This window comes from Polyodon spathula, chromosome 10 (assembly GCF_017654505.1).
Source record: "Polyodon spathula isolate WHYD16114869_AA chromosome 10, ASM1765450v1, whole genome shotgun sequence".
Taxonomy (NCBI): domain Eukaryota; kingdom Metazoa; phylum Chordata; class Actinopteri; order Acipenseriformes; family Polyodontidae; genus Polyodon; species Polyodon spathula.
The window spans coordinates 43,692,824-43,707,645 of NC_054543.1; the positions used below are offsets into that span (position 1 = coordinate 43,692,824).

General features: G+C 36.0%; 1 protein-coding gene across 1 annotated transcript in view; it reads left to right on the forward strand.

Moving 5' to 3' along the window:
* The window catches only part of gpr39 (G protein-coupled receptor 39), a 19,350-nt gene extending 4,569 nt beyond the window's left edge, over nt 1–14,781 (forward strand). The window contains exon 2 of the mRNA XM_041262225.1: nt 13,826–14,781. Within this exon, the coding sequence (XP_041118159.1) occupies nt 13,826–14,346 (521 nt within the window). The 3' untranslated portion in view covers nt 14,347–14,781. The remainder of the gene's footprint in view (nt 1–13,825) is intronic.
* Nucleotides 14,782–14,822: the final 41 nt, after the last annotated feature.

The following is a 14,822-nucleotide window of genomic DNA, read 5'->3' on the forward strand; positions in this document are numbered from 1 at the left end:
CTGAATGTACAGGAGAAACTCTTAATTGGCCCTTGTTTAGCTTGAAAATTCTAAAAAGTGATGAGCAAGCATATGTAATGCCGTCACACTTTCCAGCACCCAAGCCAACTCCCAACAGGCCTGCGAGAATGAGAGCATTGGTCCCAGCGGGTGAGGTCAAGCCCACTAGGAATGAGGTGAAGGTTTGCCTGGGCAACCTCACACACAATAACACACAGAAGCTAAGACAGAAAAGAGAGCCAGGTTCCTTCCCCTGAGACAAAGACAAGAAGCCTGAGAGCAAAAGAGAAGGGGAGGAAGTGGGAGCACACAGATAAGAGTGACAATACAGGTATAGAACTGATCCTTTCTCCAGTGTACAACCTTCTCAGGTATGTTCTACTGGAATTTTCAGGTGTTACGCCTTCTCCAAACATGTTGTAAGATTAATGTTTCCTTGAGATAAAAACCGTTTCAAACTCCGTGGGCGTGTTGAGTTGCATATACAGGGTGGAGTAAAAGCTGCACACCCTTGAAATAGAAAATATCACCATGATGTCCTGAAGTCAAACATTAGGGCTAAACTTAGACCTTTTGTCCTGCATGCTGTATATTTTTCAGAGAAACAGATTCAGCAAACTGCAATGTTGCGGTATATATGAGGCGGAATGGGGGGTAACAATTTGAAAGTTGTGTTTTTTGGTCTCCAAGCCTTCATCAGAGGATGTCTCTCAAGACTGAAGTTGTAATCAGGAAATCCATCCCTCAGCCACTCCCCCTCCTATTGGTCTGGCTTGTTTCCATGGGTCTGCAGGTGTAAAGTTGCAATTCTGTTAAGCCACTCTAAATAGCACCCTATTTATATGCAGTCATTTATATTTTTAGAGGTCTCCGAAGCGGGTTGATTAATATTGTGACATGGCTGTAATTTATTTAACATAACATTTGACTAATTAGCAACTCAGGCAGAGTGGCTGTAATTTATTTACTGTAAAAGAACACACCAACTTTATACTTCAAGTAAGAGAGGCTATGCATTTTTAATCACAGACATTATTCAAGGTATAGAGATAAAACTGTTAAGTCATTTATTCCGATGAAATGCAAATTGTTTTGTTTATTTATTCATGTCTATTTCTAGCAAAAGCAGCAATGTTGTAAAATTGCATATTTACAATTTACAGTCTATATTAATAAAATGAAATAGGAAAATGTTCTATTTAATCCTCTTGTTTAGATGCCTAGCATGTGTATTCAATGAAACTAGTTTCCAGGTGCATAACATTTTTTAATCCTGTGCCACAAACAAATGACCAGTTCTATAAAACTTATCGTCTCAACAAAACAAGTAACCTCTACCATAATATATAGTAAAGAACCTCTACCATATCATATAGTAAAGAAAAGCACCTTCCCTTAATCTCTTATCTATGCCTCTGACAGACTCTATTAACGGTGAGATAACTTGTGACACCTGAGTGCACTGAGTTCTCAGTAATACTCCCATTCTTACCCTTCCCAGTATCAGTGATGGAGTCCTAAGTCTGAAGGTACCAGAACATTTTCTTAAAGAACAATTATTATATGTTTTGCATTTTATTGGTATACTGAACTAGTAATGCATTTAAGAGGTAATGGATTTATTTAATTTCTACAAGTATTTCCACAAAGTGTCTTTCCCCAGCTTCGTTTGTGTTTGTGTCCACCGTCGTAGTCGATGCACTGTTGCTGTTGTCTTCAGCATTTTTAACCTTCTAAAGAAGTAGGTCCTAATACTCTTTTCATTGCATCAAGAGGACTACTGACTGAATCAGGCAGCTGTGTGGGAGAGCTTAGTCATGTGACTTAGGTTACCTATTTAATGAATTTAGTGTCATGAAACGTGGCCTAATGGCACAGACTGGCATGCTGCCAGTAGACACAAAGAAAATTTCCACTCAAAGCTCTAAGATCAATCCTCACTTCTGACCTGAATTACAGTATGCAACAAAACAGACAAAGTGAAAAGATGATCACACGGTAGCTCTCTGTCTTGAGTTACTGAAGTTCAGTAAGCTACCATCTCCTTTAGATGTGTAGGTGATGTCTTTAAAAAGATGGAGAAGCACAGCTCAAGAATAATAGTGTGTGTCAAAGACCGCTTATACATTGCATTAATACAGCAGGCTAAATGCACATCAGTCTCATGTAAAGTTGTTTGATTTAGTCTTTATGTGAAGCATAAACTGTGATAGCGATGCCTTCAGTATTGTGGGAAACCCTAGTCTGGGTTGTTTTTTTTCATGATGTAAACCCCATTGAGCAAGCCTGTAGCAAACATGACCCAAAAACCAAGAAAATCAAATCCTACAATTATCTTCTTTCTTTGCAAAAATAGTAACTAAAAATATTTATATCTGTCATTCTTTGTTTTGTCCTGTGGGGGAGCTGGGGTTGGTTTGTTTCAAATATATTTTAATAGGTTTCAGTAGGAAGAGATTGACCGACTCTACTACTACCCAGGCTAGTATAGCTGCCAATGCACTTGGTCTAATTGTTGCCCTATTTAATTCAGCCTCCTTCCCTGTTTATTAAAAAATGTTAGCCAAATGTTAAGACATGAAAGGTTAAGCTTTCTACATTGTATTTCTTTCATAGAAGGAAAAAGAACATTGTAAAAATGCTAAAAGCAGCTTTAGCTCTCATTATAACTTCTGTTCAATTATATAATCACTGTTAACTGCACATTATCCATTTTTGCTCAGTCCTATTGAAGTGATATTAAAGGGGGTTTGACTATGCTAAGTATCTGCTGTACATTACCAAGGTTGGCATTGTTTGTTTTTTTACCTGCAGTAATGTGTATCTGTCATTTCCTCTCTCTCTCAAGGCTTTAACTACACTTGATTTTACCATGATGTACTCAGGGTCACACACAGTCAATGGCTGAGCAGAGACTAGACCTAGGCATCTCCTAGTATCGTCGTTTTCTTTAAACACTGGACCACCAAGCCTCGAATTACAGCAACTTACCATCATGTAAGCCTTCTGAAAGTGTATGCTTTTATTTACCAAAGTGCTATTTGGTGGAGTGGAAATCAGTTGTATGACTAAATAAAGTGAGTGATATTAACTGGGGTATGAGAATTACAGTAAAAAATCACCATTGACTCCCATTACATTCAGCCCAGCAGATTTCAATGTGGTGATATTACGCAGTTTTAATTATATCAGTCTGGAAAAGCACAAGAAACTGCAACATTAATGTAGAAATGTATCTCAAACTATAAACACTCTTACATGAAGAATATAAACTTGAAGGGTGTGGATCTGCCCTCAAGAGTGAATCATCTGAAGATTTACTGTAGACAGCAGAACTCACATTAACAAAAAATATTATTACAAATATTGGCATTTTGATGTGACTCACTCAACACTTGGCCATCCAAAGTTGAGAAAAAGCAATGCAATCTCTAGACCCACTGGAAAGTATACATTAGTTAACCCCTTGAGTAGAACTGGGAGGGAGGTTATTTCTGTACAAGTCTAAAGAGTTCAAATAATATAGTGCCTTATATATATAGACCACACACACACTTTTAAGTGTACTGTATTGCTGCTCAAAACAATGCACCATAAGAGACGACCCTTTGTTTTATTTAATTTCTCATCACTGTCTCTTTTAATGTGTACAGGAATAATTTATAATTCAAAGCTGCTCTTTCCATGTCCATTTTAAGTTAGCTTATTTTAATGTATACTAATGACTTCTCATGGCAACATGTAAGGTTTGAGAAGTCCACTGAAAATGTTCATCTTTTTACAACTTAGATAAGATTGGTTGTAATTTAAGGAATATATACTGTGCAGACCAAAATTGAAGCCTCAGACTAAAAGTGGATTAAATATATTAATCTTAAGAACAAAGTTTAAAAGCAGTGTTTTGAAATGTTTATAGTAAAAGCTTTTAGTGGTTTTAGCCTTTAGCATACAACCTACCTCCCCTCCCTCCCTCATCACATTTAATTATCTTAGAATGAAAAGAAATCTATTCATGCAGCCACACAAGGCAACTCAAATCTTTTGGGAAATTCAAACATTTATACCTTTCTTTCTTGTGGGTTTGCTATAAAATCTGAAGAGAAATTGCAACATTTGTGTTGACCTCAACCATGCTCAAATCTAGGAGTAAATAGTGTGGGATGTGTGTGGATGTGTATATATTAATATATACTATACAGGTTGATAATATGGAAGAGCAATGAAACACCAAACTGAAAAAAAGAAAAGTCCTCTTCCCTGCGCCCAGCAGTTTACTGTAGCTGTACATTCTCAAGGTAGATCAGTGCCCACGTCACACTCTTCCAGAAAGAGGTGTGAGGCAACTAACACAAATGCAATACGACTTCAAATTAATCTTTATTTTGTGTTGAACTGGTCAGTGCTACAAGTGGATCCCAGATCACCACTGAAAAAGCATTAAACAATGTAGACTTGATGCTGGTGTGGTATTGGGGTTGCACATTAATGTCACTCTCAAAGCTGTTTTCTGTGAGAACAAGAAGAGGCTTCTATTCCGTCACTGAATAATGATAAAGAATGGTAACGAAAACTAAAACTTTTACTCATTTGCACAATCGTGTCCAGTATAAAGCATGAACAAATGCAGACTTGCACTTTGCAAATAGCTGATGTGGTCAGTGGCATTGGATCCCTTCTCAAGGCTTTTGGTATTTTCTATAGGCCACAGGCATCTATAGTTTATCATGTATGTATTACATCGTCTATACCAAACAGCAATCTTCTTAGTCCTAAGAAGGCACAACTGATTTAAAGGGATTACTTACTCAAAGTACTACATCCCCAGATGTTGTCCTTTCAGCTTTGTTTATCTGATTTAAAAAGTAAAGCACTGAACATGCATGCATCTCATTATAGAAGAGCTGGTTGCTCTAGTTCTGTTTTCAGCCCCTTACACCCTGACCTCCCTGCCCAAATGAACAAATCAATGCACTAGTTCAATGCTAATGGTTAGTGGGAGTACAAGGGCAGGAATCGTTGGCAGAAGGGGGTGTCAACAAAATATGAACAGGTTTATTTTCTTGTTTTAGAATACTGCTGTTTTGATCAATAGTTTAAGACTTGCCTGCCGCTTATCAAGCTGATTCATCATTTAAACAAGGTGTCTTCATGTTGATGAACTAGAACTGTATAGAATTGTTTAGATCATTAAAATAGACTCCCAGATTTCCATTCCAAATAAACATGCAGCAAAACACTTTAGGATTACTAGCAATAACAGACTGAATACTTCAACATTGCATTTTCATACACATTCATGAGGGGCCATTATGCAGGTTCCTATGGTATAATGCTTTGATAAACTGTGGTCTGACTATACAGTAACTGTAAATAAATACATACCTGCACTGTTGCAGAATGGTAAGAACCTGAAAAACAAATCCTGTGGAACTTAAAGACGCTCACAATACAGCTGAACTTGAGGCAACTTAGACAATGACATTATCTCCTTCAATTGTGCAGCTGCGTCTGGGCTCTAGCTTGCGTTCTGATCAAGCTTCTTTGAAAAACCCTTGATAGTTGATCTGCCATGGCTTTTGCAATCTGTTTGCTAATGATACTGCTGCATGCTCCTAGGCTAGAGCAGTTGTCCTGAACATTACTAAACTTCCATTATGTTTACTTTGATTTTTAATGTTATGGTACAGACAGACAATCAAGGTTTTTAATAGTTTGGGGGCCAGAGGGAAACCTTTCAAAACAAGGATGGCCTTATCATAACGTGTTATTAATGACTCATTATCACACAACCTCAAATTGTACAACTTAATGAACAGCCAAGGGCTCCCATTGCAGTCCTCTCATCTGAAGCCTGTAATGAACCCCCAGGAGAGAGACTTACAAATGTACAAAATAAGATGCAACCGGCTTGGAAACTCAAGTTTTCCCTTGTCGAACACTTGTAGTAAAAAAAATTAAAAAAAAACATAAATGGCTTTTTAAAATTTAAAAAGGAAATTCTCTGATGGTCACAGGTGCGAATTTAACTTCATCTGTGAGTCATTACAAGTCGTAAGTAAACTGAAATTAATGAGAGGTCAGTTTTCCATTAGTTTCTGATTAATAATTCCAGAATTGCATAGTTTTAAAAAGGATGTTAAAATGTGGCCTGAGCCCACTAGCTGTTAAAAGAATGGGCCACTAATGACAATTATTGTTTAAGATATCATTTAAGATAACCCTTGCATGAACTGTAAAAATCATTGAAAGAGTACAACATGATTTCTGGATTATTGGAAAACGTAGAAGAAACATGACTTCCCTTGGAACAAAAAAAGAAATAAAATCATAATATATTGCCTATATACTTCAATTGATTTCCATTGGGGCTGAAATAAACTTAAATCACATTCCATGATAGCAGTTTTATATATGCATGCAATAGAATGATCAGAAATCTATTGCAATGAACCACCTGTCATAGGTGCTGTCAAAGATTGTCTTCAAATTAAAAACAAATATAGCATAAAATGTATTTTTTGAGGTTTAATCTCAGAAGACTACGATAGATTTCCATATTTGTTATTTCTTCACCCAGTCACCCATATTCTTTGAGGTTGTGTCCTTCCTCAGGGCATGAAGTCCTCTGAACAGAATGATTAATGATGTTTGTATTTTCTCATTCAGTGCAATGTAAGTTTTCAGTCTGTGGAAGGCTAAATGAGTTAAACACTGATGTATTTCGTAAGTATCAAACTTGATGGGAATCATTTTGTTGGTGTTTTACAATGTAAATGTATTCCTCTCCACCCAGCTATAGCATTACACGGTTATCTGTTATAGCAGATGAAACTGTCCTTGAAGGTTGCGCTTGTATGAGATGAGATTTATCCTACACACATGCTTTAACAACCAAGGTCTCCCTTATTCCATTGTCTTGCCCCTAGGGAAGGTTATTTCCTTGTAAGTAACACGTGGATGGGGGAGCTCTCTCTCTCTCTCTCTCTCTCTCTCTCTCTCTCTCTCTCTCTCTCTCTCTCTCTCTCTCTCTCTCTCTCTCTCTCTCTCTCTGGTAATACATCTATAAGTCCGCTCTCATGCTATCGCCTGTTGTATGTGCTCTATCCTTATTCTAGTTTTTTGAATTCTAATTACTATTTTTGAAATCTATATAAAAGATATCAACGTACAGTAATTATGTAATTTTGGCACAGCAGAATCCCTTAAAGCAGCAATTTTGCATCCCAGACTGTCTACACCATCTGCTACACAGTATATACTAGGCATCTGTGTTATAGATTATTAAAAGGGGTTTATTTTTTTCAGTTATTCTTGTCTTGAATTAGTTAATAATATCTCAAGGGCCTGAAAAATAATCTGACGGTTTTCTGTCTATGGAAAAAGCAAAGGCTTTCATAATATTGAGCGTTTATCGTGTTTATCGATTTGCATATCATCAACACAACTTGAATGCATTGATTTTTGTTGAGTGAACAGAGTCTGAGATTATTATTATTAATGGTGCAACAGCCTAAGTTCAGAGATGAATAATAGTGATGATGATATATCATCACGCTATATCATAAACCAATATTATGTCTGTCCATATTTGGGGTTCTATCTTTATCTTGTAATACCATTGCAGGTAATAAGGTAGTATAGGTTCCACCAGCATTATTTATATTGGGATTACCATAGAGCCTTTGTCCTCATGGTTCCTCTGGGAAGATATGTATTCCTTGGCAGCTATTGCCCATTAATGTATTTCTAGGCCATCCCCAGCCTGGAAATTCAAATGTTTATGAGCGCTCCATTTTACAAGCAGAACTTGGCTGTGTAAATAATAATAATAAAATATTTATTTATTTATTTATTTATTATTTATTTATTATTTATTATTTAATTATTATTTTTATATATTATTATTATTATATTTATTCAGTTCAGCTTTAAGTATTTCTTTTATGTTGGCATAGATGTTAAACTATTAATGAAATTTCATAGACTATAGCAATTGTTAAATTCAGTTTCAATATGTTACTGCATTCCATAATCACCAGACAATCTTTTTGTTGGTGTTTTACACTGTAAATGTATTCCAATCCACCCAGTTATACCCAGTTATTACACGTTTATTTGTTATAGTAGATGAGACTGACTTGAAGGTTGCCCTTGTATGAGATGAGATCTATCCTACCTGAAGAGAACTTTACATTCATACATGCATACATACATACAAACATACTGCACAGTACATACATACACATTATTATTATTATTATTATTATTATTATTATTATTATTATTATTATTATTATTATTATTTTTTGAAAAGCCCAGCACTTAATCAAAGTTGCCAGAACTTTACATTTATCTTGAAGATAAACAAGGTAATTGAGCCACATCACTGAAGGGGTGGGAGAAGCCACCAGTAGCCATGGAGATAGTATTTTTGGAATGAGGAAGTGCAAGAGAAATTCAAAGTTCTGGCAACTTTGAGTAGGTGCTGAGCTTTAAAAATACTTCAAATCAAGTTTCCAAGCCCCAGGTTCAAGTTTCCCAGGTCATCTGAAATAAAATTTTAAAAAATAAAAAAATCATCAAAAAAATGAATATTTGATCAACAGCATTCAGATCTATTGAGAACGATTGTAAATATTTCATATTTAAGGGAATTTATACTTGCTCTCTTATAGTTAATTAACTACAATTGACCAGTGTTTGCAAAAGTAAAAGCCTTGCTGAGCAAAATAAATGAAATAAAAATATAATTTCTTTATTATTCATCAATTAATCTTCTAAACTGCAGACTTTACCAATTCCGCATATGCAAAGTGTTAGATACTTTAATCAAGCAATGTAAAAATGGGTCCAATTAAATTCTTTTATCACAGGTTCCTCTCCCTTAGTTATTTTTCTCAATGAGAGGTTAATCACTGATCACTGCATTGTTTCCCAGAAGATTCTAGAATTTGAAGAGCCAAGAAATACAACATGATTTGAATCAGTAATTTGAAAAGTCAAGCTTACACTCCGTATTTCTGATTTATTTGACCTAGTAGGTCCAATCTTGTTATATGCTTTATTTGTTTTCTTTCCACAGGATATGTTAAATGCTCTTCAGTCCTTAATTACTTTATTTAATCTCCAAAAAATGAATTTTTAAGTTGGATATTTAATTTTTATTAAGTTATAACATTTAGAGAAACAATGTATCAAGGCCCTATGTTCACAAATGAACGGCTAACCTCTTAAGTCTTTTTTTTGCAAAATCATTCATAAGCTTGTCATAGAAACTGTTATGAACAAGGACAACAAAAAGCGTGTGAAAAAAAAGTTTTTAGGATGAGCTTTGACATTTTTTTGATTGCATGGGAGAGGAAAGCCAATAAACTGAGGTGTGGATGAAAGAAAACAAATCAGAAAATCTTCCAGGTGATGCACCAATTACAGAGACGTGCAATAACTCCTATATAGCAGAACAGTACATCAAAAGCTTTACTTTGAAGAATTTAGATGCCATAATTCATTTGAAGAGGGGCCATAGCTATAGGTCAAGCAGAAAAGCAGATAGCAAACTGAAATTCAAAACCATGATTCATAATCTTCAAGCAATGACTGTCATCATTGCTTATCTATGTACAACACTAGTAACTAGTACTTGTTTGATTTTAACTGGAAGAAGGTGCCTTAAGAAGTCATGACTGCACCTGATCAATATCACTCAAAGGTCATTCAGCTAATATGTGGCTTTGTTGGTGTAATACCAGTCTGATTATCTCCTGTGGGAGGCACTTACATGTCCATCTGTATGTCTGTCACACTCACAACTACATCTGCTTATCCAATTGTGATGCAACTTGGATGAGGCAGTCCTAAGAAAAGGCTTGAAGGTCTCTAAACTTAAGCCTTGGTGACCAATTTCTTCATGAGTTCTGGCCTCTGGTAAGTTGAGTTCATGTTGGCTATTATGTTTGGAGCAGTTAGGCTTAAATGAATGAAGGTTTGCTTTGGAATTTGTTACAAGAAATGATTTAACAGTGTAGGTCAGGATAAATAACCTCTTTAATGTATGCATATCTTTCTTGTAATTTTTTATTTCTTGTATTCTGAGTAATCAAGTCTTCTGGTATATGTAGGGAATTCTGGTTTCAATGAAATTGCATTACAGTATGTATTTGATACGGTGGATGTGCAGTTTACCTGTGCATTATGCTACAATGCTACATGCACCTGTAGCAACATTGGTGATTGTGATTACTATAACACAGGGTAAGGATACAGGTCAGTGTATGTTACTAACATTTAAAGATTTACTTTCCATCCCTGCCCCTCATTTACTTGTCATTACCCCTTTTTCATTTTCTTTTCATTTCAGCTTTCTATTTTTCAGACCAAAATTCCTCTGAATAGGACCACAGCCCACTACACTTCTATTAAACCCTATCTTCACCTGTGTGTGTGTGTGTCCCATTCTAGTTGTGATCCTGACACAGTGACACAGTGTTTTTTGTTGTTGTTCTCAATTAGCACTTTGGTGAGTCAATAGCATTAGCAGCAGACGGGTAGGTGGTTCAATGGTATTCAATCTTTTTTTTTTAATTCAAAGCAGAACGACCCTTTGCTTATAAACATTTACTGTGGTATACAATGGTACAAAACTATAGTAAAACATGGTAAAGCATTGTAAATCATGGCAACGTAAAGAAAAAGCATGATCAAGTTCAAAATTTATTAGTGCAAAGATGAAAATATGTTCAGTGCAAACAGCCTGGCAGGTGGCGGTATTATTTACATGGAAATGATCATGTGTGTCAGTCTAGCAGTCCTTTTAATAATAGCATGTGAACCATAAAATATTCATGCGTATTTCTTTTTTAATAGATTTGTTCTAAATAAATAATTCCTATATGGAGAATTCTAATATCCAAAACAACTAAAACACCTTTGAAAAGCAATTCAGTTAAAGAACATGCATCATAAAAAATGATCATTGCTCTTGTGGGTGTTACTATAGAGCCTGTATCTTGTTGTTTTATTTAGAGCATAGACTTGCAGTAAATAGGCACATTCTGTGCTGACTAACTATCATTTTATACCTTCACCAAGTTGCCCTTTTATGATGAATGACACAAAATGTAAATGTAATAAAAATAAATAAATAAGAAAATGTACAACACAGATGACTTTCTGCTGTCCAATAATTGGAACAGGTAAGAAATTGCTCTTATTATAGTTACTAATAAACAGCAATATATAGTACATTTGTATTATTTACAAATCTGCCCATTAAAAATGGGGTACATAGTATTTACTAGGGTAAGTTATTGTGTATCTAGCATGTCATGACACATCCAGTTCCATTAAATAACTACTCAAATCAATATAAATTCACTTGAGTTTCCATCAGCACACTCATCAAATATTGCTATAAAGCAGTGTCAAACAGGGCATAAACTGTTCCGGCTTACCTTCAGAGATGCAACTGCATGAGTGGCAGCCTTGTTATTCTGTATTCACTGAATCAGGAGGCTGATGAATTGCTTTCATTACATCATGTTGTCATGTGAAGCACCGTTCTATTATTATTTATGGAAAACTTTAGGTGATGCTCCATGCTGGGTCTTATATTACTTTGTGATTGTGATTTACACCCAGCAGCAGAGCACAGCCCTTTAATACAACTTTTTTAGACTTGAAAAAAGAAAAATTGTATTAGATACAAGCCATCTACTGTTTAAATTGTATTATTTCAAACCATGCACTTCATTGGTGATTCCCTCACCCCATCAACACCCCCTTTCCTGTCATTGACCAACCGGCTGCTTCCCATTGATTGATTGATTGGATCACTATCATGACTTGACACTGCTGAGGTGTAATGACTTGGGGAGTGCAAGTGTAACAGATTTTCTGAGAGCAAACCATGCAAACTGAGAGCATTCTTTAGCCTAAAGCAGTATGAATGCTAACCTGAGACCTATGCAGCAAATAGAACATGTATGGAATAACTTTGTTAGCAGCAATGACTTTAAGACTGTTCCATGTTTTATCTAATCAGTGTCTTCTATGGATACCTAATTGAAATGTTTGTAAAAAATAAATACACCAAAGCCAGAATTAAATCAAATTTCATATCTATAGCTTATAATAGCTTAGCTTATATCTATAGCTATATCTTATAATGGCTACTACCATTTTTATTTAATCCAGGTACTTCTACTGTGCATGGATTGTTTTTTAATGTATAGGAACTTTTTTTTTTCCTATTAGAAATTCTATTTTTTGTATACTGAGAAAATCTTCAGTCTACTGTTAGAAATGTTCCAAATGGGAAACAAATTTGTAGCAGCAACACAGTGGAGCCACTAGCTGAAGCTCGTTGTTGCTTTCCTTCTTGGGCTGCCAAAAGCAGTTTGTTATCAAGCATTTAGGATAAGCACACTGAGCATCGACGAGGAGGGGCTGTACTGTCTAGCTTATCCAGGTTTGTTTTAACATGGTCATTAACATGCAGGCTGGTTGTGTGTGTATGTTACAATGATTAATTAAGCTTACACTGAATTAATCTTGTAAATAATATACATCAGGCCTCATTTAAGTAATAATCCCTCTATGTTAATCTATTCTTGGTAGTTCCCAGTAGTTTCTTGGGGTTAACATTTGACAAAAGCGGCACTGAATTTACAGATCTACAGGACATTGTTGCTATTAAAAAATGACTATATTTATCATTGCCCTGTATGGCATTTTATTAAAACATGTGTTCCTTATAAAAGTAATCAACAAATGCTTTTCTGAAATTGATTCTGTTGCACATCAATATATTGCTGTTTGTTTCATTGATTAGAATGCAGGAAGCGAAGGGGGCAACACTAACAAAAACATGTAGGCCAAAAGGGACACTGCTAGCAAGCTTCCATGTATGAAGTGAAATCAGCTGCTTTATTGATCACTTCCTAAGGTATTAAAAAAAAAACTTGCATGAAACATTAACATCTTGTACTTGCACTTTTTTGTTTTGCTCTTCCTGTGCTGTGTGATGATATGACACCCAGTGTGAGGTGAGAGTGTCTCATATGAAATCTTAGGGATTAAGGTAATCCTGTTAGAAATAACTAAGTACAAAATGGGGGTGCAATCATTCAACTTTATGTACATTGGAATTACAATTCCACTCCCTGCCCACTTTTGTTGCACACTGTCACTCTTCACAGAAGACAAATCAAGTTATCCATCATACAAAATAAAACGGTCCATTATAATCTTTTATAGTCATGTCTGTTTTTCCTCTAAGAAAATGACCCCACTATAAATACTATAGCAAGTTATACAGAAAATAAAGCTGCCATAAAATACAACGCATCCCTAGAGAGAAATTACTGGATAAAACCCAGCGCAATTCCAACCTGCTACACTCTGTTTAATTAATTAAGAACTGCAAATTAATCTTACAGTACTAACATAAATGCATTACTTTGCAAATATATGACTAGAAACCCATAGCAACCAGCTTTAAATGGTCAGATATTAAGGATGGAAAATCAGCTTTGAACATTAACATTTGAATTAATGTTTTAAAAGAAGCACTAGTTTGTAAGTCATTGACCTGTTTTATGACTGCTGTAGGTATGCTTACAGTAATATTTTGCTAAAACAGCAGCCAGGCATTCCTTCAAAAGTAAAATTAGGCTAAATTAACAAAGGTTTATCATCTACAATCCGTGGTTATGCATTTGCAGCTGGGAATTGTGCCACCAGCATAAACAGTACTAAGTTCCAATAAGTGCAAATTCATGGTAGTAAAATGTTTTTACACTTCTTCTCTCTGTTTTCATTTCCCAAGGGCTCATCGTTGGGACCTTGGCAGGATGCTGGATGCCGAACCAAATCCGAAGGATCATGAGCGCTTCAATACCCAAGACAGAATGGACCAGGGCCTACTTCAGGGGCTACATCACGCTGCTGCCCATTGCTGACACCTTCTTTTACCTCAGCTCAGTAGTGAACCCGTTCCTGTACAACCTCTCCTCCAGGCAGTTCAGAGAGGTCTTTCTGCAGGTGCTACGCTGCCGCCTGACCATCGAGCACATCAACAAGAGGACTCTGCGGAGGCACAAGGACACCACTGTCCGCTCCGCGCGCCCGCTGATTCTGGCATCCTTTAGACGCAGCCTTTCCTCCCACAAGAAACCCAAGGAGTGTACATTCACCACCTTTCAGAGCTCCACCACTGAAACCAGCACAATGAGTCTCAATCCTAGCTCTCCTGGTGAAAGTCAAGAGCTGGTCAAAAGTGAGCAAACTGCAGAGGTGACATTAGAGACAACACCTAAAAAGAACGGCCTTAGTGAAAGTTCTGTCTGAGCCTCCAAATAACAATCACCATTATAAAAGATAAAAAAAAGAAAGAAAAACAAGAATATGGACAAAACATAGGGGGGGTCCTATTTTTGTATATTGTATTTTCTATGTATGTTGGGGGCAAACATTTAAGGACATTTATATATTTTTTAAAGTGGCAACATGGTTAAGTAACAACTTGATGATGTTGCCAAGATTCTCTTACCAACTCAACCTAAGTATACCCAGTTGTGTTGCTCTTTCAGATTGCTCTGGTGAGAACAGATGGTTGATTGATTGTTGAGTTGTCATACAAATACTGTGTATAGTAAAAGCAGAAGCTGTTTGTGGACTGGTTGTGCAGAGAAAGGCAGTGACACCAGGGATCTCAAAAACAGATTAGATGCACAATTACTGTTCCTCTCTCATTAAATAAAGGAAGATGTATTCAAAAACCTTCCCAATGAGCTCCGGTTAATGGATACTAATCTCATTTAAGA